Source organism: Charadrius vociferus, unplaced genomic scaffold (genome assembly GCF_000708025.1).
Source record: "Charadrius vociferus isolate BGI_N301 unplaced genomic scaffold, ASM70802v2 scaffold484, whole genome shotgun sequence".
NCBI classification, from domain to species: Eukaryota; Metazoa; Chordata; class Aves; order Charadriiformes; family Charadriidae; genus Charadrius; species Charadrius vociferus.
In genome coordinates this window covers 1,889,337-1,916,952 of record NW_009648074.1, presented here as the reverse complement: position 1 = coordinate 1,916,952, position 27,616 = coordinate 1,889,337, and the positions used below count along the sequence as shown (strand labels likewise).

The 27,616-nt window shown below is 49.8% G+C and overlaps 1 protein-coding gene across 1 annotated transcript; it reads left to right on the top strand.

The window, feature by feature from the left end:
* Window positions 1-786: 786 nt before the first annotated feature.
* On the top strand, window positions 787-27,616 carry MAPT (microtubule-associated protein tau). The gene is made up of 12 exons (XM_009883845.1): window positions 787-859; window positions 2,244-2,330; window positions 3,687-3,773; window positions 5,409-5,474; window positions 12,104-12,159; window positions 14,821-14,953; window positions 15,594-15,644; window positions 16,104-16,369; window positions 19,715-19,807; window positions 23,734-23,815; window positions 24,449-24,561; window positions 27,274-27,616. Exons 1-12 carry the CDS (start codon window positions 787-789, stop codon window positions 27,487-27,489), a joined length of 1,323 nt encoding a protein of 440 aa, XP_009882147.1. The 3' UTR covers window positions 27,490-27,616.

Here is a 27,616-nt window from a genome sequence, read left to right as displayed (position 1 = left end):
GTGTCCTGTTTGCACCAGGATGGTCATTTTGCTTGGAACGTCTTAAATACCTGTGGAATTTTGATGTTGCAGCTGGGCAGAAATTGCCTATATCCTTATTGTGAAGGATGTGGATGCAGTGACTGGCACATGCTTTTGCTCATACAGGAATAATTAGAACTTCCCTTTCTTCACAAGGAACATTTGCTCCTTTATATGTCTTTTATGCAAAATCCGTGCTTTCCTTTTGGCTCATGCCCCTAGGTGATTTTTTTTTTGTCTTGAGTGTGGATTGCTGTGACTTCTTGTGCTGGGAGCTTGGTGCAGCTCTGCCAAAGAGTGGTGTGTCTGGGGCAGCACTTTTAGATTCCAGTTTGGCATGCTAGCGCTCCCTTCCCACTGTCTTCCGCTTGATGACTGCAGACAAAACATGCTCCTGGTGGATTTGGAGGCACTAGTGTTAGATGCTCGGGGGAATATTTCAGCACTAGTTTGAAACCTAATAGGTAACGTGTATCTTGAGCTGTGACCTTCCCTGAGCACAATGGTGTGATTTCAGGGCTCATCAGGAAAAGGGAACAGAGTAGCTATCTTCTTACAGTGGCTGAAAAGGTGGCTGGCTGTTGGTGGCTGATTGGTTGGAATAGGATGTTTAATCCTCCTGGAAATTGGCCGACAAACCAAAATTATCTCATGGACCAGGAGATGGGAGCGCACAAACTGGGCTCCAGATGAAGGTGTGTTGTGTCAGTTTTTCCCTGATAGATGTTTGTTTTTACTCTCCTCTTCAGGCAACTTTTCTGTGAGATGGCGGAGCAGCGTCAGGACGTCACCATGATGGAGGATCATGCAGCTGGACAGGAGAAGCACATCCCGTCAGGTGAGCTGGTCCAGGAGGAGATGGTGTAAAGGACCTGCCTTGCCTACTGCTGAGAGAATGACCTAAATGGGGCCAGCGGGGCAAGCGTGGCAGTGCGAGGGGTCCTTGGGGATGGCCAGGAGGAGATGGTATGTGTGTCTGGAAGGTTATGGTGGATCAGCTGGCTGCAGCCAGTGGACAGTGGGTAGCCCACAAGATTCTCTGATGTTCATAGTCATAGGAAAACGCTGCTCTTTGATATCATTGCCCAGCAAGAGCAGAACAATCCCCAGCATCCAGACTAGTGATGATCTTATTGCTGCTTCTTTGCAAATGTATGTTTCTGTGTTCACTCCTCAGTTTGCTATAAAAATACAGCACTGCTTTTATTTGGAGACACAGCTCAAGGATGCTGCTTGCTGCCTGCTTTTCTCACCTGCACAGGGAGATGGGGAGAACTGAACAGAGAGCTCTGGGAGCGGGGGCCATGCAAGAGTCTTTCGCCCCATATTTCAGACCTGCATTTCTTAAGAAGCTTTTCCTTTCTCATTCCACCATGCTCCACAATTGAGCTTGGAAACCCACGTAACGCCAGCAAATCTGGTGGGACTCACTCCTGGCTATGCTCCATATATACATCGTCTTAATTTTCTTTTCTTGAGGTGCTTTGGACACAGCTTACACCAAATAAATGGATCGCCTCCGTCCTGGAGAGAATCCATAGCATCCATTCATCCCGGGTTCTGTAATGCATTGCAGTCTGATAGCTGCTCTCAGCTTGTAGCTTCAGCTTCACACATCACAGGTTCCCAGGGATTTTGCTTATGTTAGTTTGAAACTTCTTTTCCAAGTTATTTTCTCCAGTTCTCATTATTTTATTTGCCCAGACTCCTTGCAGAGAGGAGACTTATGCCTCTTGCCCTACTCTTCCAAAAGATGACTTTGCAACCAAGTCTTCGTGCAGTACGTTATGTGCTACACCAAGCCCTTTATAAAGACTTGCTGGTTTGCAACGATTAGAATTAACTCATCATGGAAGTGTCCAGCAGGGACGGAGTCTAGTGGCTCCAGAACTGGCAGAGAGGACAACAGTGACTCAGAAGTTGTACATCTTTTCTGCTTATGTTGCTAAGATCTCCTTTCCTGCTTGTGCCATGCTTTGCTGTTTCTAGCTGTCCGGTTCACTGGGCTTTTCTTTTGCTGATGGGTTTCTGCTTGCTCCTTTTGGTGATGACACTGGTGCTTTTGGTTGGCATTTTCACGCTTTGCTTGCTTATTAGTTCAGGTGTTTTATACTCTCCAATAACAGTTTCTTGCTGCTGTGGATCTGGGCAATCAGAGTTTGTAACTCACAGGCCGTAATTCATAGCCAAGGACTTGTTCTAAGTATTTGAATGTTTTCCAGGCTATCCCCTTCAGATACCAGTCGATGATGGATCGGATGAGCCTGTTTCTGAAACATCTGACGCTAAGAGCACCCCAACTACGGAAGGTGGGAGCTCTTTGACTTACTGCTTTGAAACCATGATGGATGGGGTCGTGGTAAACCTTGCCAAAAAACTCGCCGTGCCATGTTCTGGTGGGGTTTCTCAGGAGGAGTGTCTGCACTCTTGGACAAATGCTTTTCATTAGTCTCATCACAAGCGATGTTTGCCACTCTGCAGAATGAGATAATGAGCTTTAAAGGTGGAGAGTGGGTTGGAAGGCAAGAGAAGGTGAAGTGTTTTTTGTAGTTCAGGAAGTTGCTTGCGGTTTGTTTCCTGAAGACTTTTTACACCGTGGCTGCGAGCTCCCGTTAGCGCAGCTGGGAGCAATCCCATGTTGTGTGCTCCCAGGGCCAGAGGTTTGCATCATTGTGCTCCCCCAAAATACTCAGAGCACATCCTGGTCGCTGTGTTCCCTTTCAGAGTCAGCTGTATCTCATAACTCTTTTTTTGCCCCCTCTGTATTTATATGTTCATTAGTATGGCACGATTCATGCTGGAATGATGGGGTGGGCAGAGTCTATACATAAAACAAAACTTTGTGCTGATGTAAAGGTCACATTGGTAGGACTCGGGGCCTGTCTGTGCTGCTCCAGACTGTTATCTGAATGACTTGTTCACCTTTTTATTTAACTGCACTTTTTGTGTTCTTCTGGCTGCTTTAATCACAAATATCTGCCTCTTGGAGACTTTGGGTAAAGTTTGCAGAATTTATCTAGAAGAAAGGTAGACAGAGATGCTGACCAGTTCCAGCCCTGTTGCGCTGGAGGTGTGGGCCGACTGATCTTTTGTGAAGTGGCTCTCTTCCTGTGTGTGTGGCTCCAGAAATCAGTTTGTAAGACCTGGCTGGTGCAGAAGAGGATGTTGTCCCTCTTTCCAGTTGGATTGGGACTGTCATGACAAGCAGATGTCCCTCTGGTAGAGGGAGCCAGGTATCTGTCTCAGAGCTGCCCAGAGTGCGACACGCAGTTGCAGTGCTCAGATGGTTTATGAAAGTATCCGATGGGAGCTGTTCTTTCCTGCTCCAGATCAGTGAAGTCCCCATGCAGACGGCATTGCCGTGCATGCGGGTCAGGCACCAGTGGCTGCCTTCAGCTGTGCATTTTCAGACAGTGTTTATGGTAAAGCCTCCAGCTGCGTAAGGAGTACGCTGGAGATGTGTGGTTTGTGTGGCAGAGGGGACAGCTCATAGCTGTCTCTGCGATACTGGCTTTACTGTGTCATGCTCAGTTGTCTCCCTCCACAAGCACTGGCTCAAGGGAGGGAGTCGAGTGCTTTTCTGAGCGAAACGTTCTTCAGGCATGTCCTGGCCTCCACAGGGTTTTGCCACTTGATGGCTATGTGAAAGCTGCGTTGTTTTTCAGATGCCACAGCACCTTTAGTGGAGGAAGGAGACCACGAGGATCAGGGTGGTGTCGAACAGCACGGGGAGATCCCAGAAGGAACCACAGGTGAGGGAGACCAAGGTGCAGTTTCATCTCTTGATGCAGACAGAGCAGAGACTGGTTAGTGCTTTAAAATAACAGCGTAAAACCTCTCGCAGGCCTGCTTTGCTCCTGATGCGTGCTTCTTTCTTCTCCATGGCCTGTAGAAATAATTCCTAGCTTACAATTGTCCTCTTGCCTTCCCCATCCTGGGGGAAACTCGCAGCCTTTTCTTCTCTCTTTCTCAGCTCCCCATCTGACAATCTTTCTATCTGTTGTCTCTGTGGTGGCTTCGCCTCCCATCTCCAGGCTAAGCGCTTACCTGCTGATCCCGGTCATCTCTGCCCCTCTGCCAGCAGCCTTGCTTTGCTGGTGAGGAGAGGCGGTCACCGCAGGACCTTGCTGCTTGTCTTACTGGAGCTCTCGCTCAGCCCGGGCAATGCGGTTGTCTTTGAAGTGGCAGGTGAAAACCAGGCCACTGCAGCAGTTCTTTGGCTGCCGGCGTGTTTTAAGGATAATGCAGAGGAAGTGAAGTGGCTAATTCAGCCCGAATGCTCTGTGGGGAATCACTGCACCTGGACTTGGTTTTCTGGTGAGGGGTGGGGGTCTTTCAGAGGCCGAGGAAAAAAAGGAGTGAGCTGCAGCAGTGCTGTGTGTGTACAAGAGGGCAGGAGCTCCTGGGAGAGTCAGGTCTGTATGTGAAAAATGAGTGTGTGGCCCCTGTGCAGTACTCGCTGGCTTTTCCTGGAAGCGTCAGGCAGAACCTGAGAAAGGTAGTGGGTGGAAATGGGCTTGTGCCAATGCCTGAACACCAAAACAAGCTCACAGCCCACTCCCTCGGGCAGCCAAATTGTCTGTCCTGCATCCAGTTCCCAGGCTGCTGCTGGAGCCCTGGGCTGAAACAGAGAGTGGCTCACCCGCTAGCAAGGATGTGCAGTCTCTGGTTGAAGATCTGACTGTACCAGGGAGCCAGGAAGAAGCAGTGTGTCCTGAACTCTTTGGAAAAAAAAATAATGGGGAAAACGGAGAAAGTCCTAGTTTAACTGTAGAACTGTGATATACAAATATAATTGATTAAGCCTGTTTGAAAGTAGTCATATAATAAATTCAAAAAATTTTCATAGAGGCAAACCATCACTGCTGTGAAGAAAATTATGCTTTTCTAATATCCCAGTATTCCTGAAGTGTCAGATTTATATCAGACTCGGATTTACTGGTGTCACATAGCCTCGGCAGAGTTTGTTACAGTAAGCTAAGTAGTAGACTTCAAGACGGTAGGGCTCAGGTAAGAGACATTCATGTGAATGCTGCGGGCAATATAAACGCTAGGTGGGGGTAGAAGAGGGGATATAAATCCACAATTTTCCCTGCTCCTTCACAGCCTTTTTTCTGCACCTCTGCCTGAGGGAGCTTGTATTAACCTGCCACCCAGGATGTGTGAGTTGGTGAAACACTCCTCCAGTCCGGTACAGCACAAGCTGAATAAATCTAGCTAGATCCATCGTCGGCATGGGTTGATTTCCTTTCTGATACTGCCCTGCTCATAATACAGCGCTGATGGGCGGAGTCAGCAGGGAGGTAAATAAATTCTCCAGTCACACTCTTAAACTTAACTCTTGTTTTGATCATGTTTTTCCTGTTCTTTCTCTGAACTGGAACCAGCTGAAGAAGCGGGCGTAGGAGCCACCCCCAACCTGGAAGACCACGCTGCAGGAGATGTCCCTCAAGGTTAGTGAATCATCTGTTCCTGGGGTCCCGTTATTGCTGCCCACACGGGTGGCTGGTTGCTAGTGGGAATTTTCTTCTGTAATGCAAATTCTCTGCACTGTACGAGCAGTTGTGCAGTTCTCCCTCTTCCTAACAGGGGAGGGTCATACATGCTTTGAATGTTCCAACATGCTCATTTCAGGGAGCCGCAGCTTTTCATGCACCACATTTCTCTCTCAGATGCCTGAAGCCCTGATGCTTGTTTGTCCAGTTGCAAAACGGCATCCTCCAGGCTAGAAAAGGTAGTAAACAGAGCGGGGATGGTGCAGTTAGCCAGGAGGAACTGCTCAGCATTGAACAGAGTCAGTTTTGGGCCCTGCATGTCACACATGAAAGAAGTGAATTTTTTCTCTAATGCTGTGTCTCTTTCTAAATTGAAACATGTCTCAAACCTACTCACTGGTGCCCTGATTTTAAGGGTCTTTTTTTCTCATCCCAGTCTTAGGGAATGTGACTGACAAAGCCAGGCACGGTGGGCAGTGAGCGTTTATTGAGCATTAACTGTGTGATTGCTCAGATGAGCCAAGAAATTATCCAGCAATCGCCTGGCTATCTGGAAAGCCTCTCTTGACTCTGCTCAGTTCAGACTTGACTGAAAACTTCAGGATGGGATTTTTGCAAAGCACCTGGTGCTAGCTTAATTCTGGACCCAATGGGGCAGGCGTATGGGTTCAAACTCACTCTGAGATAGCTGACTTGCTAGTGCTAATACACTGTAGCGCTAATTTCGTGCTCTGTTTAAAATCTTAGTTAAACCCCCTTTTGTAACATAGTTTTCTGTGCAGCAGACGTAATAAAATCCTCCCGCTGCTTGGGCAGCATCTTTTCTCCTCGTGGCTACATTAGTGCATTTACAGACATCCACGTCTTTTAAAGAAGTAAATAGGTCTTTGCCTTCTCAGCTCAGGGCAAAATTCAGGTTGTCTTTGTTTTCCATGCACAGATCAACACAGTTATGTGCAGTCTGCTCCCTGTTAAAATAAAACCTTTCATTGACTGTCCAGTGGTTCTTGGACTAGCAAAATAGTAGCGCCACTACAAAAAAGAAATCAAGACTGTTAGCAGGAGGGGAGTGAAGTTCTCTTTTCTGTCTGCCCTGTTCAGTCTGCTTCTAGCTGCTGTTTCTCACCAGATTTTTAATAAGACCTTTCTGTACTGTCCTGGGATCTTTCAGCTGTCAGACATGGAGACATGCAGCTGGCTGGAGCTCTGATATAACCTATACATGACATTTCTAGTTTCTTATGTAAATTGTTACTTCTCTGAAAGTGGACTTGTAGTAATGCACTGCTTCCTTTTAATGGTTCTCTTTGATTCGGAGGAAAATGTGATTATCGGTGCACCCACAGAGTCTTGGATATCTTGTTGCTAGCTACCTTCATCTTTCATGTTGCGGGATTTGAAAAAATGATCTTTGCAGTGAAGATGGAGCGTGTTGAAATGCCTTTGGGGTCTCAGGTGGAGACGCATCTTCTGATTCACCATTGTCGCTCTGCTGGCACTGTGCTAGGTCTTGACCTCGCGTAGCGCTGACAGGTCTGGCAGTATGGGAGTACAGCTAATGAACTGACTGTCCACGTCTCTGCATAGGCGTCGTTAATGGTCATGTTGATCGTTTGCAGGAGAAATGAGCCAGGACGGTCTGCTGGCTACTGCATAAACACCCTTCATATCCTTGTGGTTATAAAGGTATTTCTTGGTGCCGCTTTTCAAATATTACCTGCCAACAGGTGCCAGTTTAGAATTTCTCTTAAACCACAGTTTCTGAGGTCTTTGTGTGGTCATTTCACTGAACCATTATGGTTAAAGGGGAGAACATTGATAAAAGACTGAGTCAGTCTTGACTTCTTTTCTTGTTTTGATCTTGTTTGTTAAACTAACAAAGCAACAATTGAAATCTCAGTACTGAAGTGCTCTGATCTAGGCTCTTCAGTTTACCCCATCAGTGCTCAAAAAGACTATAGAGTATTTGAAGCTGGACAAATTCGTAATATAAGATATACATTCTTTCTAGGGCGGCGGACTTGAAAGCAGTTTACCTATGTTCAGGGTGACTTCTCCATTGCTCAGTGCATCTTTGCTTCAGTTGAATGAATTTCTAACAGAAAAGCCCCAGCTCAACCAGAATATATGGCTTAATGCAGCAATTGTTGGGTGAAATTGTAAAGGTCTGTGTCATGCATGACATCAGCGGTAGAACATAATTCTCTCTTTTACCCCAAAAAAAGAAAAAGGGATCTGTGTCTCTGTGACCTTAAGTTTTGGGTTCTAAATGTCACATTTTCTACTCTACCCAAATGGTGACAGCAGTGCTGGAGCTCTAATTTGCCTGAGTGGGCGTACAGGCCAAAATTGCTGTGGCCCTGTGGCTATAGCCACATTTTACTAATAGTCCTTTCCACTGAGGCTGTCTGCTCCACTGGCTGTTGAAGTACACAGCAATAAGAGAGAAGAGACAGGAGTGCAGTCCCCCGAGCTTATTAGCAATAGAAATGTTCTGGAGAACAAAGCAGAGACGGTTTGAGCTCTGGGAGGATGTAACTGATGCCATGTCTGCATGAACATCTCCTGCAAGGGAGGAGAGGACTTGAGGGATTTTGTAAGCCCATGAAAGAGGGGAGGGTGTCTGACCTGTTTTGTTGAGGCCCTTGAGGCTAGAAGCGGTCACTGACCAGCAAACTGATGGTCCAGTGGTGGTGTTAGATTAGAAAGTGGGTGGGTTCTTGGCTTCTGAAAGCCTCTATAGCTAAACCAGCTCAGAGAGCATGGGTGTTGCAGATGTTGGCCTGTATGGCACAAGCCTGGGGTACCCCAGCCACCGCCGAGACCAGGTCCAGGGAGGAGTATGGTCTCCCACATGTTTTGGCTGTCACTGTTGGGATTCCCATGGGGATCAGAGTTTCTTTAAAGGCAAAAGCCACTGTAGAAGTGAGTTGTCTGTTCAATGGGGCAGTGTGGGACTTGCTTTTTTCCTCTAGATAGTAGAAATCCTTAGTGTTTCTTCAGCGTTACATGTCTGACTACTTATTTGACATGCCTCTGCTAATTGTTTGCCCACGCTTCGTACCCTGCGTCTTCAACTCCAGGGGAGCCAAGCTCTCCAAAGCCGCAGCCTGGCCCTCAGGAGCGTGTGGGAGATGCGATAAAAAGGGAAAGCCAGCCCACAAAGCAGGTAGCTGGGGTTCTCCAGCAGCCTCTTCTGTCGCATGAAACGAAGGCTACAACAGCAGCTCCCACCAGAATCGAGGTCACCATCCCAATACCCCTGGATATGTACCAAGACTCCAGAGCATCTGAAGGCAACAATGAGTTGTGGGATCATCGAGGCAGAGAAGGCATTGGTGTGGATCCAGCGCTGGGAACAGAGCTAGGTCGTGATATGCGCACTGAGGGGTTGTCGGGAGCAGGTGGCACAGATGACTCCCAGATTAAAGATGGGCCATCTCCTTTATGTACCAGAGCCCCATCAAAAGAAGATGCCAGTGGACGGGAAAGAGATGAGGACCGTGATATTGATGAAACTTCTGAACAGGGTTTACTTTCCGTGGTGGGACAGCATGCTTCACCAAGACCTGAAATGGGCTTGTGTCCTGCAACAGCCAAGGGAGCTCTTGAAGAATATGCCTTTGAAGAAAGCAAATCCAAAGATGTCCTTAGAGACATACCAAGAGAGGCACTTCTTGTTGAAACTGAATCATATAAAGCAGGAGGGGACCAAGAGGAAAGGAAGCAACCATTGAAGGGGGAAGAAGACACAGATGTCACCCCATCAGAGCCTTCTGAAATCATCTCCCAAAAAGAAGCTGAGCCTGGGGAGGGAGAAGATTCTGGACCCTTACTAGAAACACCTAAACTCCCTTTTGAGTTAAAAGATCATGTGGAAGACAAAGATGCTCCTTTGGAAGAGGCTGTGCCAGATACCGGAGAACGCCGGACACCCAAGAAGAAACCTTGTGCCCAGGTTGCAGATAAAGCCGTCAGTCGCGTCCCTCTCCTAAAAGGTGTGTGCAGCGTTTGCCTGCCCTGAGCTCACATTGCCGGTGGCTTGCTCACGACAAGGCTGCCTGAACAAATACTTCAGCTTGCTGCCACCTCTTGAATCCTGCTGCTTGGGAAATGGCCTGGACCTTTGCTGTGAACTGATCTACAAAACGCCGCTGCTTCTTCCTCCCCCTCCTTCCCTCTTTAGTTTAATCCTGGATGTTCTGGCATACTTGCCAGACCCGTATGCTTCGGTTTTGCGTCCCTTGCATGGTGCTGGCGTGTCCCCGATCATGCTTTGTTGACCTGTTTTTGTTTTGATTTCCTTGGATCTGTGGGGTGGGCACCTTAACTCACACCTGGCACCTTCCCAGAGAAGATGAAGACTGGATGGACGTTGTTCTGGCATGTTGGAGTGGGGCTAACCCAGCGCACACTGCAGCTTGTTCCAGCAAGACACGTGCCATCTGGTTTGCATGTGTCCACTGTCCAGTCCAATAACTCTTTGTATTGGCTTTCCTAAAGAGGAGGGAGGAGGAAAAAGGCAAGTGAGATGGCAGGTCTAACCATGGAAAAGGCCCCACATTGGTCCTGTTTCTTGTACGTTTCCCTTCAATAACCACTACTGACTGCTGTTGGAGGCAAGCTTTGTAGCTAGCTGGACCTTTGACCACGACAGGGCACATCCAAAGCTCTTACAAAGCATCCTTCTCCGATGCCCGTTCTGGACGGTGTGTCCCTGGGTGGTCCAACGCAATGGCTGTATTTTGGGTGTTTTGTGGGAGCTGCCTATGTGCGCGGAGGCCTGGCTCTTGGGCACATCTAACAGCGTGTGTGTCTCCAGGCTGGGCTGGGCTGGGAGGGCAGTCAGACCCTGGAGCTGCTGCGTTCATGCAGCAATCTCAGTCTTAGCTGTCTTGGGTGAAGGTCTGAGTTCACCGCTCAATGCACGAGCATCCCTGCCAGCAGAGCAGCTCTTAGACCTTTTCTTTCTCCAAGACCTATTTTCCACCTTTACTGGAGGTCGGAGGGATGTCACTAGGGGCACTGCTCAGTGGTCAAACGCAGGTGTTGCAGTGAGTTGTGTCAATAAGCTGGGGCAGCAGGACAGGCGTTAAAACCCGATGGTGTCTCACCATGTTGTACCTCAGCTTTGGCTGTCCGGGGCCTGGCCTGGGGGAAGCTCTGCCTTTCACCTTAGTGCCGCATCCCAAAAGCTGGCTTGGCTGCTTCCATTAGGCTGGAAATCCCGCTCACTGCCTCTCTGGTTTGCAGCAGAGAGAAGTGTGCTCTTTGCTGCGTGGGGTTCACGAAGAAATTGTTGATGTAGCTTTTTCTATTGGAGCTAAAGCTCATAACATATTTCTCGTTGTTCACTACCTAATAAGTCAGCGGGAAGCTTTGCACATGTGCTGCAGGGCATTGGCATGGCTTGCTATCGCTAGCATCGCATCGGAGCCGGAAGACAATAGCAGGTTGGGGATGCATTGCCTGGAGTCAACCAGTTTCTGACTAAATAGGAGGAATTTCTTTAATTATTTAATGGTCTTTTCCTTCAAAGACAGAGATAATTTGTGGCTGTTCAGCTCCAGCCTTGCTCCAGTCTGTAGTTCTTAAACTTTAATTTGGGAAGGTTAGTGCATCCAGCAGCTCTGGGAGTGGTTGCTGGGATGGGTCAGGGTCGTCAGTGCTGGATTAACAACATTGTTCATGTCACTGGGAAGGGGTTGACCGCCCAGGGCAAGTTTCCAAAACACTGGGGAGAATATCAGCAGCTTTTCCTCCTAGATTAGGGAGGAATTAGCTGAAGACTGGGAAAAGGGGCTTTGTTATGAGTGCCTTATAGTACAAACATTACTTCCTCTCTGTTTCTAATCTCCTAATTAGCAATACTGCAGTCTGTTGTGCTTGTAGACTAATGGGACAAAACACTGAAATATTGTCAGTCGCTCTGTGTTTGATACAAATCAAGTAGGGCAACAGCTAAGCCTTTAAGACCCTGCAGGGTCTGACCCAGATCAAAGGTGCACTGTCTGTGGCGGAGGCAGAAAGCAGTGTGGCAGGAGAGATGGGAAGCAACAACAGCCAGGTATAAAAACGCTTTGCAAAGTTAACGCACCGAACAACAACTTTAAAAGATCATGGGCAACCTGCTGCTGATAGGATTGGGGCATTCTTGAATTTTAATCTTTATATATATGTTTGGTAGAACCAATAGGTGTTTTAGAGAGGGAGGCTTATGTTTAGGGTTGAATAGAACTGTTCTGTCCTAAACTGAACAGACGCCACTGGAACTGAGTGCAAATCTGGGCAAAATAGTTTCATACAGACCTAGTTGCGTGTGTCTGATGCTCCAGTGATGACTAATGCACTGTTGCCCATGCACAGGGTAATCTGTTAAGCCAGAAAGAATGTGTTTACAATGTGGAAGTATTTCTGCAAGAAATGAGTGACTTTGTAATATTTCTAAGAATAGTATTTAATTTGAAGGAGATCAGGAACGTGGAACACCCACCCAGCATGCATGTTGCTGTATTGCAGGCACTATCATCTCTCCAGAGTTTACTGACCAGTTCCAAGAAGTGTAACTGTGTGTTTCCATTTGTCAGGTCGTATGGACAGCAAAGACAAGGAGGGGACTGAAGCTGAGGAAAAGAAGCTGAAGGTAAGCTAAAAAATAAAACCAGAGGTGACGTCAACCCACTAAGTGCTGTGCACGTTCCTGACTCCTTCTCCTGCTCTCCTGGACTGCAGCTGTGCCTCTTAGGAAACCTTGCCATTATCTTCCATTCTTCCATCTGTCTTTCAAGAGTGTTTTTATTTTTGTCTTTCCTCACCCCGGTTTGGATGGTGCAATCCATAGTGATCTTTGAGGGTGAGGAAGCAAACCAAATCTAACCCAAACATGTGGCTCATGGAGTTGGGTGGGTGGTTGAAATCATTTGCTCAGCCTGAGAGCAGAAAGGGGCCGGCTGGCTTTGCTGGGGCAAACCAGTGCGAAAGCAAATTCAGAACTGCATTGGGCTGTACTGGGGACAAACGCTGTAACAGTGGAAGACCAAGACGTGTAATTAGGAAGTTAAATTAAATAATCTAGGCTTTGCGGATGTTGTGCTCTGGGTAAGGAACAGAGTTTAATAGTGGGTAAATTCCAGAATTTTAAAGGTATATGTCACACTGCTGATTTTGAGGAGGTTTAGCTCAGCTGTCCATAACCCTGGCTAGTGCTTGGGCGAGATAATGGACAAGCTGATGGGCAATTTAGTGGGTGAAGAATTAAAGATGAGAAATACAATGTTTTCAAACAATGTGAAATTGGGACTTTCTCTAGGGAGGTTTGGGCGGGTTGTATCAGGCTCAGCATTTGACATGGTACCAAGCAATTATCTAGATAAAAACCAGTGATCCGTTATTGATAAATCAGATATGTGGTGGGTTTGGGGGACCTGGGAGCAGTCATCTCCATCTCCCAGAAATGCTGGTGTTGATAGTGCGGTATCTGCAGCATCTTTGCCAGTGGAGCACATGGAGAGTTCGGGAGTAAATAGAGCAGTTCAGATGGTAAAACGTGCCACTGGTGCGGAGGGTGGTGGCAAGGGCAGGCTGTCACGGGGTGACACATCCCCCAAAAAGGGGCTCAGGTGGTGCTACACTGTGTGGGATATCTGAGATATCCCATATCTGCCAGTGTAGTTGTGGGATCGCGGGCACTGCAGCTCTTGCCCAGCTCTGTGCTGCAGGGAGAGGGCAGTACCAGCCATCACCTGTACTGCACCCAGTTCTGTATTGCACCTTCTAATCCTATTTCATGTCAGAGATCCCCTTGTGTTTCCCTCCCATACTGATTTTTTTTTTGTTCCAATTTTATTTTGTTTCCATGTTTAAGAAATCCTCACCTTCCACTGCCAAACCCCCAGGCGATAGACCCTCCATCCCCCCCCAGCGACACACCTCCTCTAGCACAACCCCTTCGAAAACACCCTCCAGCCCTGCTTCCGCCTCTAAACGAGTCTCTTCTGTCACATCCCGACCTACCAGTACAGGAACGCAAGAAACGAAAGCTAAGGTAAGGAAATGGGATGTGAGAGAGGCAAAGCTGCCTTGGGGAATACCTTACAGCATTCCTGACAGGTCTGGCAGTGGTTGGCCGGGCAGTCTCTCCGTGTCCCATTCAGTGGAGAGGGTGGGATGTGCTTGCCCTTCACCTTCCAGAGGCTGTGGCCAGACTTGGCTCCAGTTTTGGTGTTTGAAGCAACTGGGTCCATCTCACCAGCACGTAGGCCCCTTGCTCCGCATTACAGCAAAAATATCTCATTGCTACCAAGTGCTACCTGGTCTCTCTGAGGCATTTCCAGGTCTCTTTATGCTCTTTGGTGCTCTTCTTTGTTTTGCAGCTTTATGCTGTGTTTTATGGATGCGTTGGCTGTAAACAGCAGATGTATTTGAAGTGTGCCAGAGCCAGATCTGCCAGGTGCTACACAGGGAATAGGAAATGCACACACATCCGTGGTTATTCTGCAATGTAAAAAGTAGCTTGGAGTTTTCCTTTGTGGTGTTTATTCATACAAATACACCCGTGGTGAGTGAAAGAGCAGAGATTGCGGGTTGCAGGCAACGGGATATGGTTTTACCACGATAGGGACTGCGATGGTTCTGCTCTGGTTCCCTGCTGTCTTGAGACCAGTCAGCTTGTAAATTGTCACTTGCATGTTTTTCGTGAGCTTTTGTACACAGACCAGTCATCAGAAAGAGGATGTGTTAGTTTATAGATTTGGGGAGGATTTTCTGCAGGATCAGAAGACAATAAATAGTGTATTGCTATTTACACGCCATTACAGATCGTGTGCGTGTTACAGCAGTGTGTTACAGGTGGGGATAAAGGAGGTGCTTCTTTGTGTTTGGAGTCTGGCACTGTACCCCTGAATGGTCTAGTCAATGGATTTACTTATCTTCCGTACAAAATTTTAGCAGGACAAGGGAAATAAGATGAAATTTGGAAAACAGACAAAGGAGTTGAACATACTTTTTAACCAGGCTCGAGCGTACGGTGAATAACGTAGCTGAAGCTAAGGACTCACATGGGAGAGCAGCGCAGCTGCTCTGCCAGCCCAGGAGTGACTGCAGCGGTTGTGGCGGGTGCCGTGATGGGAACTGGGGTGTGAACAGCCCTGTCACAGATGCCCACATGTGGGGGAAGCCGTGGGAGCTCCTGTGGGCTGTCAGGGTCGGAAGCAGGAGGGTCTTGTGTGGCTCTGATCCGTGAGGGGTGATATCCCATCACCAGGCAGATCCCCCCTGCATCAGCCTTTCCCCCTTGTGTCCCCAGGGCCCGGAGATGAGAGGTGGCACGAAGACGGCCACGCCGCGGTCTGGAGCCGGGCAGGCTCAGAGGAACTCGACCAATGCCACGCGCATCCCAGCAAAGACACCCACGGCCCCCAAGACACCTCCCAGCTCCGGTAGGTGATGGTGAGAGCGGCGTGCTGCTGCCTTCCCGTGCTATCTCTGGCTCTAGAGGCTCTGCTTTGGTGGTGCTCCCAGGTTCTCTGTGAAATTATTTGGGAGTAGTGAACAAATTTGCCCCAGTGCAGGCTGGGGTCATGCACAGCGCTAAGCAGGGGCATGGCCAGCAGGTTGAGGGGTGCGTAGAGATTCGGAGCTGCTCAGCCTTGTCACGGGGCTGTGGGCGCAGAGCTGGAGACGATTCCTCTGAAGAGATCCTTTCTGGATGCTGCGTTCATAGAGTTGCCGGTGTGCAGAGGAGGGCACTTGCTTTATCCCTTTGGAATTTCCTCCAATTTGGAAGATTTAAGCAGCTCCATTTTTTTTTTTTTAATCCATCTATTCCTTTTCTCTTGGCAATATTTCACAAAGACCAGAGGCAAGAGGATCAATTCTTCGATTGCAGGAATGGAGATTAGCCCATTATTCTCAGAGAAGAAAACCCCAGAAAGCATCAGGCATTGTGAATTTCCATTAAAATGGTGCATTTCACTGAATATATATATTTTTCATACTTAATCAGAGCCGCATAAAACCTTGAATCAATTAAATTTCCAGCTTTGTTATGTTTAAGCATCTTTCTCATTCATTAAACAGGCAGAAAGGAGCAGAAAAAACCACCTCCTGCAGCAGCAAAGTCCGAGAAAGGTGACGTTTAAGGGTTTTCTTTTCTTCTTCTGTTTCTTTTCAGACGTGGGACAGTTCTAAGCTGTTCAGTGATCAGCTTTATTTAATGATATAAAATAATGTGTAAAAATGCTTCCAAATTTCTAATAGAAAAGTGGTTTTGTTTGAGTGTCTTTCGTCTGTAATTTGACGTGCATGCTAACGTCGCACTTGGGTGGGGAGTCTTACCAATGATCCAGACAATGAAGACCATGTTCCTTCTGAGATACTAGGAAATTCCCTTTAATCACAGTTTTCACTTCAAAATGAAGTAGAACAAAGCGCAGCCATCTCCCCCGTGCTGATGGTCTGCACTAGGAGCAGCGGGTGGGCCCTGGGACCGGGCAGACCAGCCCCATAGAGGCAGGCAGTGAGTGGGGAAGGAGTTGTGTACCCAGATTGCTTATCCTGTGCTTGCCTCCCTCTGTCTGCAAACTCCAGGTGAGCAGCCAAAGTCTGGAGACAGAAGCGGTTACAGCAGTCCCGGCTCCCCCGGGACTCCAGGCAGCCGTTCCCGCACTCCCTCTCTGCCCACCCCACCAGCCAGGGAGCCCAAGAAGGTGGCAGTGGTTCGCACACCACCGAAATCTCCTGCATCTGCCAAGAGCCGCATCCAGCCGTCAGCCGCACCCATGCCTGATCTGAAAAATGTGAAGTCCAAAATTGGCTCAACTGAAAACCTGAAGCACCAGCCCGGAGGTGGCAAGGTAAATGTGGGCTCTGCTCTCCAGGGGCCTGTCTGTAGGGACAGCGGGTGCTTGGTGCTGCGTCTGGGAAGGGAGAGCCCTCCCTGGAGCAGCAGCCGCCCAGCTGGGGCCGCAGATACAGGAGTGGGCAGCCATGCTTCGGCTGATCTCCAGCCTGATTCTGATTTTGGAGTTTTTTGGGCTGGTTGGGTTGGGTGTTTGTCCTGAAATTGCTTGTCTGGCTTAGTGCAATACAGCTGTCCGGCAGAGAGGACTGCAGAGAGCTTGTGATGTGGCTTTCATGGAGCGGCACATCAACGTATGGACTGGCTGCCAGGGGAACAACATTCCCTCACGGTGTCCAGTTAGGGAGAGCAAATTGTGACCCGCAGCCCTAAAAAGTTGCAAGATCAGGGTTGTGTTTCTGAATTCTATACTGTGTGATCTGGAGCAGTCCCTTCAACGCTGCCTCCATTTCTTTGTTAGCGAGCAGACAGGATGGTCTCCTCCCTGTGAGGGTCCCGGGCTCAGCAAGTTTTTCAGAACATTGTGATTTTGGATTGCATTGTGTGATCAGGTGCTGTCTTGCAACATGATGCAGTGTGGCATACCCAGAACGGGTGGCGCTATTATCCTTTCAACCACTGGTACTTTTCAGTCCCAGAGAAGCTGTTTCACGAGCAGCAAAGTGAACTCCGTGTTGGAGGTGCTTGGGAACCAGGGTCTTGCGCTAAATTTTGTTAGCCCAGCAGAGGAGAGTTTGGGTGAGAGAGTGGTATGGGCTAATTCATCAGTGCAGCCCCAAGAGCAGTGGTGTGCGGTTACACGGCTCCAGCTGTGGTGTTGGCTGCTCAGCACCCATCCGAACCTCTCTGCACTGCTCCATTGCACCGTGTGGCCGTGTCCTGAGGCTTTTATAAAATCCTCCTTGCTGCATGGGTGGAGACATGAAAGCGCATGGTTCCTCTGACTGGTGAAGGCTCTGGTGGCTCTTATACAGATGTTAAATGACAGAACTGCACATCTGAGGGCTGGTGCAGTTAGGAGTCCCCGTGTGCTTGTGCTTGCCTGCCCTGGGGGGCCTTGTAGACGTTGCCCTGCGGCTGCTAGTGCAACAGAGCCGTGACAGATATTCCCGCAGTGTGGCACATGCCATTTTGTGCAACTAGGTAACTCTGTGGCTCTGAATGTTCGACTTTGGCATGGGGGAAGGCTTTGAGATGGCTTCTCTTCACCATCTTAAATAGCAGTGTGCTTTTCTGTTTCCTTATGTGCATTTTTCACCATGGCTGGTGATTTGCTGGACAAGGCACATTTTCCTTTGTATTTGTCCTGGTTTGAGGACAGTACTACAGTCCAGGGGGACTCTGGAGCCTGGGCAGGGCTGCTCTGGCCATTGGTCATGAGCAGAGCAGCACGTGTCCTTCCAGCTGCCTGTGTCTTCAGCCCTCCTGCCCACTTAGCACAAGGCATAAGGTTTTCCTGCCGCCCCCACAAAACACTGCTTTTCAGGGATTTTGGAAAGAACCCTTCTGTTAACTGTAAATTGGTTAAATTGTGTGCTTGTTCTTTTTAATCCAGCTTTTACGAGTTGTTTTTTTCTCTGTCCGCTTCTCTGTCAGGCAGCATGTTTATTGTTGTCACTGAAAGAGTAAGAACAGCTGAATTTGGGACAATTCATTGCTCTTTGCAGGGGAGAACGTCTGGATACTCCGTTGGGGATTTTGTAGGACACGAGGCTGCTCTTAGCAGAACGGTTGCAGCTGGGGCAGACGGGGCTGATCCTACGAGTTTGATTTTAGGGTGGCCAGAAGATGGGTGTGGAGCCAGCTCTCCACATAGATTTCAGTCCCCCAGCCTAGGGAAGCAAAAGTACATGGGGCACGCATACCAGGAGTCAGCCAGGCCACATCTCTTCCAGTATTTCTGCATTGTCTGAGCACTTTTGTTGTTGCTGGATCACTGAGTACTGCTCTGGCAAAGCCTGGTCTAGCAGAACTGGGTCCTGATTTGCAGGATTAGTTGATGTGGACTTGGAAAACGATGCTGGAGGTGCGTGTCAGCCTTGGTGCTTCTCATGCTAAAGAACCAGGGCATAGCGAGGAGCTCTCCTTGCAGCAGCAGGCTGGGGACACGCTGAAATGGAGAGTGAGGTTGCCTGCTCAGCCAGCGTCGTGGACGTTGTCGTCCAGGGACTGCATGTGCAGCGTGACGTGGTGCTGCTCTTTTGCAGGATGCTGGGTTTCTTTTCCTCTCATGAGGGTTGTGCTTCAAACGGGCTTTCTCCTGAGGGAGCGCAGCCTGTGCGCCTGCTGGTTTTTACCTGCATTTACCTCTGGTTTATACCTGCATGGGTTGTAAAGCCAATCCAGTCCACAGAGGGGAAGGAGCGGGGACTGTTTTCATCTTTGTCTTGTCTGGAATAGCTGCTCCTCTGTGTCGGGTCACTCCAGCATAGCTGCGCTTTTCCCCAGATAGGGAAAACAAGCCATAAAGGGAAACAGCTTAATTAATTAGTACAAAAATCTCTGTGTGAAGGAAGAGGGCATACAGGCCTTGGGACTGGAGAGTGAAGTTGGTGTGGTATGTGGTTCCCCTCTGGCACCAAACCATTTCCAGCTGCTCTCCCACTCGAGATGGCGGTAGGAATATGCAGTAGAGCTGATGCCTTTGGGGGTGGTCTGTGCTGCCCCTTTCATCTCACCTATACAGGAGAAAACTGCAGGCATGGGACTGCATCCCTGGCAGCATTTGCTTTTTCTCTTTGTAACTGTAGAGGGAGTTTGAGCCCTGCACAGCACAGAGCTCAGGCGTCCTCTCGCAGACTGTGCTGGACACACAACTCCTGCGCTCCAGCCTGCTGCCCTGGCCAGCTGCACCCATTTGCCCAGTTTGCTGGAGCTGCTGAAACGTGAGGCCACATCTGTCTGTCCTAGAGAAGGGAGCATGCTGCCCGGCACAGGAGATGGGGCTGAGCAGGCATTTTTCTCTCAGCTCCATCCTTCCTCCTTCCACTGGCTCTGCAGAAGTGAGTCTCAGAGCACTGGTGCCTTCCAGCATGTTTGCTGCCCAGCAAGTTCCCCGTTTTGTTCAATGAAAGAAAACGGAGTTAGCTGGCTTTTTTTGCTCGTGTTTTTGGCCTGGAAACCAGGGCTGTTTATTAGCCAGACCTATCCAATCTCTAGCTATAACCTGCCCACCTCCATCTTCAGTTTCCAGCCCATGAGTAGACAAATTTGTGTGGCAAGCCAGAGGTTCTCCTTTGCTCTTGGCACTAGAAGGCAGGTTCCTGGTTTTAGTGATATAACGCATGGTCAAGCTGCAGATGGTCATGTTGTTTCTCACGCTCTTTTCTGGCTATCAAAGGTGCAGATTATTAATAAGAAGCTGGACTTTAGCAGCGTTCAATCCAAGTGTGGCTCAAAGGATAATATCAAACACATCCCAGGAGGAGGCAGTGTGAGTACCTTCACACTTTCAATGCACTATAATACTTCTTATTATAAGTGGCATGTTGTATACACTAAACCGCCAATGCTATCTGCAGCGACCCTGCCGTCAGATAGCTATTGGTGACGTGCAATGACTCTTTTCTGGCTACCAAAGGTGCAGATTGTTAATAAGAAGTTGGACTTTAGCAGCGTTCAATCCAGGTGTGGCTCAAAGGATAATATCAAACACATCCCGGGAGGAGGCAGTGTGAGTACCTTCACACTTTGAATGCACTGTAATAATCCTTATTATTAGTGGCATGTTGTATACACTAAATCGCCAATGCTATCTGCAGCGACCCTGCTATCAGATAGCGATTGGTGACGTGCTGTCATTTAACTCCATTAACCCAAAAGACATGGTTAGATCAACCCTAACAAGTACTGTACATGCCTGACATGGACAGAACTAACTGACCCGTGTAGAAACCATGTCTGTAACAAAACATCCCGTTAACCCGAAGGTTTTACACTACTTGGAAGGCTGAATGCCTCATTGTCTGCAGGATGGGTGGCCTCTAGCAGACAGTGACGTAGTTGCTGATGCAGTAGATGGACAGATTTATAAGCAAACGCAGTCCCCGTTGCTTAATGTACTGCTAAATTGCACATGACTCCGTACAACATGTGAAAGCACAGGTTCCTGCCCATTCCCATCAGGCAAGTATGTTCCATGCAGATATTAAGCTTCTCCTTGCTAATGAATGTGTCCAGCAGCGCCCATGGAGGGTGAGCCTAAAGTAATATTGAGTGAATTGGTTTGAATGCCGGCATTTCCAGCCATTCCCAGATAAATAGCCGGACTCAGCTTTCAGTTACTGTGCCAGAAACCTGGAGAAACTCTACAGGGGTTGGTGAATTTACCCCAGTCTCTCTGGAGACAGAGTTTGGGACCAGGAAAGATGATGGACCAAGGAAGGAGCATCACTGAGATCGCAAACAGTGTGACCCAGGGTCTGTGGTTGCTTGGTCTGTGGCCGTCTGAGGAAGCTATCTGGTTCCCCTCAGATGTTGCTGATGGATTTTCTTTGTGCTGTTTTTGATCCCTGTGGACGCCCTCCCTGAGAAACCGAGCATTGCAGGGGGTTTGGCATGTAAGCACTGGGACATAACTGGGTTTGCAACCTCCGTCTTAAATTTGATGTCATTCTGCATTTATTTAACGGGCCAGAGGAGCTGCTTCGCGGAGGTCAGACCTCTGTGAAGCAGGTTCCATGCTTGTTCTGCTCTTTCTGACCCCAGGGTCCTGCACGGGCTGGACTGCCTGGTGCACGGTGGACCACTTGTTACGCCAGGAGTTACTGTTCATCACGAATCATCTGTGCTGTGGCTGGTAATTAGCTGCAGCACAGGGTGGTGAGCTCATCCTTTTCTCCGCTGAGAGCTCACACCATGGGCAAGCGTTTGCAGCTGCAGTGGGTTAAGAATTATCTGGATTTTTGGCTGGAGGTTGTCATCCCTCCCCAGGCTTTGCCAGCAGTGAAAATCGTGTGATTGCTGCCTGGCTGCGTTTACACGGAAAGCAGCAGCTTAGTGCTGGGTGCGGGTCCTTGGAGCAAAGCCATGTACTGACGTGGCCAGAGCGTGGCTGCACCGGCTGTCCTGGCGGCAGAGCTGTCCCTTGGGGCTCCTCCGATAGAGGGGCAACAAGAGACCACCGGGGTTTGATGGCTGTCATGTCTTAGTCCTCCACGACGCTGTCAGCGGTGACTGCCTGCCCAGCCATTGCTGCTTCAAGAGGAGTGAACTGTTGCTGCAGTAACCTGGGGTTGGTACCTTTTTTTTTTTTTTTTTTTTTTTAAAGCCAGTGGATGCTCTGACAAGGTGATGCATTAGGCAAAAGTTGCCCTAAGCGTTGCTGATACTGGAAGGTGGGATCCCCAGGTCTCTGGCACTGGTTTCCCAGGCAAGCAACTCTCTGCCCCTTTTCCTTTCTTGCTAAAATGGGGAAGACCCTTCTGTGCTCCCCAGCAGGATGGTAAGGGTTAATGGAGTCCTGTCTGTTTAAAAAAAAAAAAAAAAAAAAAGGAACTGGAATGAAAACAGAAAGTGTTTCAGTTGCTGATTGCTTGCTCTGGAAATGGGAGGTCTTTCAGTCCCGGGTCCCAGTGGTGCCCGAATTGCTCAGAGGCCCTTCGGGGTCACGGCTGGGATGAGAAAGGCACCAGCTGTCCTTTTGGGGGTCTGTTTTCTGCCTTCTGACTGAATCTAGCTCTCCTTCTGCCCAGTGCATTAAACGTGTGATCTTTCCCCAATGCTGTCTCCATGTCTGTGTCTGTAGTGTGCTCCCAGACCCTAGGTTTGCTTTTCTCCCCTCTCTCTGTCTTCACTCTCTGTCAAATGTGCCTATTGGTATGCGTGAGCGTCAGAGACAAGGCAGACTCCATGCCGGTGGGACGGTGGCACTGAGCCTCTGTTCCCCCCTCCTTTTCCTGGCTGTACGATGGATGGGGGAGCGTTTCTCAGTGGTGTGCACATCTACGGTCCAGCACCTAGCTCTGAGGGTGATGGAGCTGGTGGACGTGGGGCCAACATGAGAATGGAAGGACGCACCTTCACCTCAGGGCTTTTGAGTCAGCGCAGGGTGCTCAGGTGCGATGGAGAGCAGTGGCTACGGTGAATCCTTTGTGCTGACTTTTGGCCATGTTGGTCCGGAGGCTGCTTGGAGGAGTCACCTCCTCTGCAAAGGTCCCTTTGGTGCTGGCACATCCTTCCCTAGAGTTGTGAGAGCAGCACACCCAGTGTGGTATTCGGTGAAAACACCGAGAGCAGGATACGCTCCCCTTGAAATCCAGGCTATTACTGAGAGCAAGGCACTTCCCAGTGAGTAGGAACCAGCCTTGAGGTGTGGATGGTCCGATTTCTCCTGCACAGCCCCACTAAGTACTGCAATGGCCGATTCACACACAGGTGTGAGTCCAAAACCAGGGTCCAAGGTAACTTCTAGGGGTATGGGGATGTTTTCTCACCCCCTTGTCTCCTGCTCCTGATGTAGCTGGCGTGTATGTGCTGTGGTTTGCTGTCCCTGACACACCTGATGGTCCCAGACCTCTCCAGTCATTGGTGTTTTCCAGTGTGGTGTTTAACTGCTGATGTAACCACTAAACAGCTCCACGTTAACCATTCCTTATGTGTGCGTCTCGTGTAAACCGATTGTCCGTGCGCAAGAGGCCACCAGCCCCATGCCCAGGCACGTCGCAGTGCCGTGGCCGGTCTTTGAATGGGGTGGTTTAAGTGGAATTGCTGGAGCCCATGTTCAGAGATGTAATGGGTGAAACAAATGAAAAACAGAGCATAATATCATGAAATGCTGTTCTGGTTCAATATATTATAATTGCCATTTTAATTTATATTATGTGAACTCCTGCCAGATATTTAGACTTTGCTTTGCTTTTTTTTAACCCTTATTTCCGTTACAGCATTTTTCAGAAATGCATATTTTGGTCACTCTTTTAAAAGTTCTGTGCACATTGATCATTTCTGTTCTTTCAGTTTTTGTGGACATAAGCTTTATGTTTTACACCAGAAAAGGTATTTATTTTTTACGTTTTCTCTCTGGTATATCTCCTCCTTTTGGATGATGTGTATGCAAATCTTAATTAATTACCACTCCACTTTCTCTCTCACTTAAGCACTTTAAAATTGCCTCTACTTCCCCCCTCTGTGGAGAGGTGATCTTGTGCATGCTGACATGTTAAGAGAGGCTACTGCACACGGGCATTAATGATCTCCCATTTCTGATGACAGTTTCTTTTGTATTATTAATCTTACTGGGGTTTAAGCTGTCCTTTCCCTTGAATCCAGATCAGGTGCCGGTGTGTGTTGTGCCTCCCCCTCCCCAGGTTGCCCGTGGTGGCAACCAGCTCATTGCCTTTTCCTTTCTCGTACGGACAGGTTCAAATCGTTTACAAGCCAGTCGACCTGAGCCACGTGACATCCAAATGCGGTTCCCTGGGCAACATCCATCACAAACCAGGTACACTTTGACTCTGCAGCATCCGGCAGCGCCGGGTGCTGCTCCCTGGGAGCTCGCAGGCTGCGTTGTGGTGTGCGTCTGGAGATGGGGAGAGGGTTGGGTGTTGCAGGGAGCGAGAGGAGGCACGTGGAGCAGTGACCGGAGCATCAGAGTGAGCCCTGGGGTGCTGCACACTGTTCCCAGTTCCGTCACTGCCAGACCCTCTCCGGTCTGCCTGACCACGCGGTAGTAGGGGAGGGATCTGGTGTGACTCATGGACACCCTTGTCTGTGCCAACACATCACCGTAAATAGGAAGTATTTAGGGATAAATAGGGAGGGACTGCTGGAGTTTAAGGGAGTAAGGTTAGCTCCCTGCCCTTGGTTCTGTGAAACGTTGGGATTGTCTGTCAGCTCTGCACAGCATCCTTTGGAAAGTCTCTTTACCCTGGGTTCCCGTTTGCCCTGGCTCCTGGGTTTCCCACGTCACCGTGGGGTCCCTCTTGCTGCTGTTTTCCTGGTCCTCACCTTCTGCTCAGCCTCAAGAGTGCTTCGGTTGAGCCGCCTCGGAGCGGTAGCTCGGACCTCAGTGCTTTCTCTCCAGCCTGCCCTGGCTGGCACAGGAGCTAACCCAGCTCGTGCTCTTCTCTTCCAGGCGGTGGCCAGGTGGAGGTGAAATCTGAGAAACTGGACTTCAAAGATAAGGTGCAATCGAAAATCGGGTCCTTAGATAACATCAGCCACGTCCCTGGAGGAGGAAATAAAAAGGTAAAGGGGCGCTGGGTCGAGAGCAAGGTATGCTGTTCTGCTGCAAGTGTCTGTCTGCCTTGTGAGCAGGCGTGCAAGCGAAGAGCAGTTGGAGTTTGGACTCGGAGACGGTCCTGCTCACCCAGCTCATCTTCAGACCACGTGGCCTTTCCTCTCTGCTGACCAGGCAGCACTTCTTCCCTAGTGCTTGAAACGCTTATGCTGCCCATGGTCTAGTGTGGGGTGTCCTCCAGAGGACGAGAAGCGCCCTGCCCAGGGACAGGCTGCTCAGGCGCTGCCCCAGCAGCCAGCTTGCCTTCCTGCCGGCGGCTCGCTGCAGGCGGCCGTTGCTGCGGGCTCCTGGGCTGCATTTGCCAACCTGGAGGACATTTGCTGCAGCGCAGCTGCGGCAGAGCTGCAAGGATGAGAGTCTCTGTCCTCTTCCTGGCCCGTGGCCACCTGTATAAGTGTGAATGTCGGTTTCTCTCCTGTGGTTTCCTGCTCTTTCTGCTGTGCTCTGAAATTTGTGCAGAAACATGTTTGTGTCTCAAACCTGTCACATTAAGGAGTGCCACCGTCAGCTTTTGCACTCTGCGTTGCCAGTTACTCCCAGCGGTGTGGCACAAAGCTGGCAGCTGAAGGTGCTGCATAGGTGTTGGTTCCCCAGTGAAAGTGGAGCATGAAAGGCTTAACTTTATTTAGAAAAGGTGGTGACTGCCGTAGGCCGTCACTTCAGAAGAAAGGTGATCTCTTCTTACTTCAAGTCTCGGTCTCTCAGCTGAGACTGACCGAGGACTCTGCGTAGGGAGTGGTGTGCGTTTGGGGTGATATAAATTGAACGACAGTCAGGTCAGGTGAAATGCTGAACTTGGGGTGAGCCGAAGGCTTTGATGGTGACTCCACAGTAAGTCTTAGCTGAGTAAAACACCTCTCCAGCCTCGCGCCAAGGACAGCCAAGTCCCTCGCAGGCAGGGGAGCAGGGAGATCAGGTAAGCCCAGAGTTGAGATTCCAGCCTGGTGACACGTATGGTTGAATTTTCCAGGGAAAAGATGTTTTTATCTTGCTTGTTTTTCAAATACTTTTTTTTTCTCTATGGGAGGGGAAAGTTCTGTTTCGGCTCCTGTATTTTGGCACTTTGTTCTTGGCCACGTTTTCTCTGTGCACCTCCCAGCTCTTTGTCTCCCAGCGGTGCGCTGGCCTCTGACTGAGGGATCGCTTGACTTCCTTACCCTTCTCTCGCTGCTGCTACGCATCAGACTGCCCTGTGCTTCACTAAGTCCATTTTCATCGTTTTTATGATTACAGTGATGATTCTTTCATATCCTGGCACATTCACTGAGCCATAGCTTGAAGAACTTGCCCTTTGGAGGGGGAATTTCTTTGCAAAGGTGTGACCCAGCAGCAGCATCACCTGTCTCAGCCTTCCTGCATGGCAGTTGCCCGTACCACGCCTGGAGGAGGTTGTCGGTGTAACTGGGGTTCAGATGCTGCCTCAGATTGCTCCCTTGTCCAGCCCATTCCCACCCGCGCCTTGGCACCAGGGACCACCCTCAGGCAGTGCTGCTCTGAGGTGGGACGCTCTCTTCACAGGGAGAGGACAGGACACAGCTGAGCCCCACGAACCTTCTGTGTAGAGCGGCTGTGGGTGGCTCTGCTGTCCCATCCCCAGCCTTTCCCACGTCCCTAGTCCCCTCCTTGCTTTGTGGCACAGAAGGTCCGGATTTTGGCACGTAGTCCACAGCTCTTCAGCCTGAATGCTGGTTCACGTGCCGTTCTTTCATTGCATCTCCCGTGGGGAGCCGGGGTGCTCTGTGCTCTGCCAAAGTACCTGTGCCGGCAGCATCTGCTCTCCTTTGCTGCACGTGGAAAGCTTTCCTCCCCATCTCCAAGGTCAGCCCCTGTTCTTCCTATGAATCAGTGAATGGCCCTGTTTTTCAGATCTTTTTCTCCCCAGTTTTCTATTTCTTTTCTTTATTTTTTTTTTCTTTTTCCTTCTGGTTGACATTTATTGGATCTTGTTTTTTGTTGCTGATGCGTTTTTTGCAACCCCACCGCCCTGGGCGGGTTTCTTCACCTGTAGAGAGAGAAAGGCAAGGAAGACAAGACCCGTCCCCAGGCTGCTCGGACCCCGAGCCCAGACCCTGCTGGGCTCCAGTCCCTGGTGCTGGAGCCACCCACCCCCCCGGAGAGCCAGCTCCCAGCCTTGCACTCGGCTGGGGAGGGCACCAGTAAGTAGCAAACCCCATCCACTTCACCTCCCCTCCCTGGCCCTCGCGCTTGCTGGGAGAGAGGGGTTTGGCTCGTGGGAGCAGCGTTTTGTGCCCAGCGGGGCCGTGGGTTAAGGGGCAGCTTTATGCGCCGTATGGGGATCCCACCTCCTCCGTAAATCTCTGCCAGGGGAGTGGGAGCAGCCCGAGTTGTGCCGGCGGAGTCCTGTGCCTGGGACCCACCGCCACGCCGGGTCTGGGCGCTTGGGGAGGATATGGCAGCATCCCGAGGTGCTCCAGTCCTGTCATCCCATCTAGTTGTGCTCGTTCCCTGTGTGGGCTACTGGAAGGGACGTGGGACGTGCCTGAGGACTGGGGGCACTGGGGGCATCAGGCCAATGAACTGAGCTTTCCTCCCAGAGCTGCATGACGGCAGTGACCAAGTGGACAGTTTGCAGGTAAAAACGGCCTCTCCAGATGGCGTCACGCATCCTCCCCGCTCACCGCCCTCTCCTCTCGTTGCAGATTGAGACTCACAAGCTGACTTTCCGTGAGAACGCCAAAGCCAAGACCGACCACGGCGCTGAAATCGTCTACAAGTCCCCCACCATCTCCGGAGATGCCTCCCCGCGCCGCCTTAGCAACGTCTCCTCCACCGGCAGCATCAATATGGTGGACTCCCCCCAGCTCGCCACGCTAGCCGACGAAGTGTCCGCTTCGCTGGCCAAGCAGGGCTTGTGATCGGGGCACGGCAGGCGAAGATGAGAGAAGACGAGGAAAAAAAAAAAGAAAAAAAAAAAGAAAAGAAACAAAAATAATAATCTGGCCTTCTTCCTCTGTTCCTTTTACAGCTGCTTCCCCATCCCCT

Bases quoted from the DNA above. Each gene is read 5' to 3' on its own strand.
- MAPT (XM_009883845.1), top strand. From the start codon at position 787: ATGGCGGAGCAGCGTCAGGACGTCACCATGATGGAGGATCATGCAGCT. The intron at 3,774-5,408 runs GTGAGGGAGACC...AACTGGAACCAG, and splicing joins GATCCCAGAAGGAACCACAG to CTGAAGAAGCGGGCGTAGGA. The intron at 12,160-14,820 runs GTAAGCTAAAAA...TTGTGTCCCCAG, and splicing joins CTGAGGAAAAGAAGCTGAAG to GGCCCGGAGATGAGAGGTGG.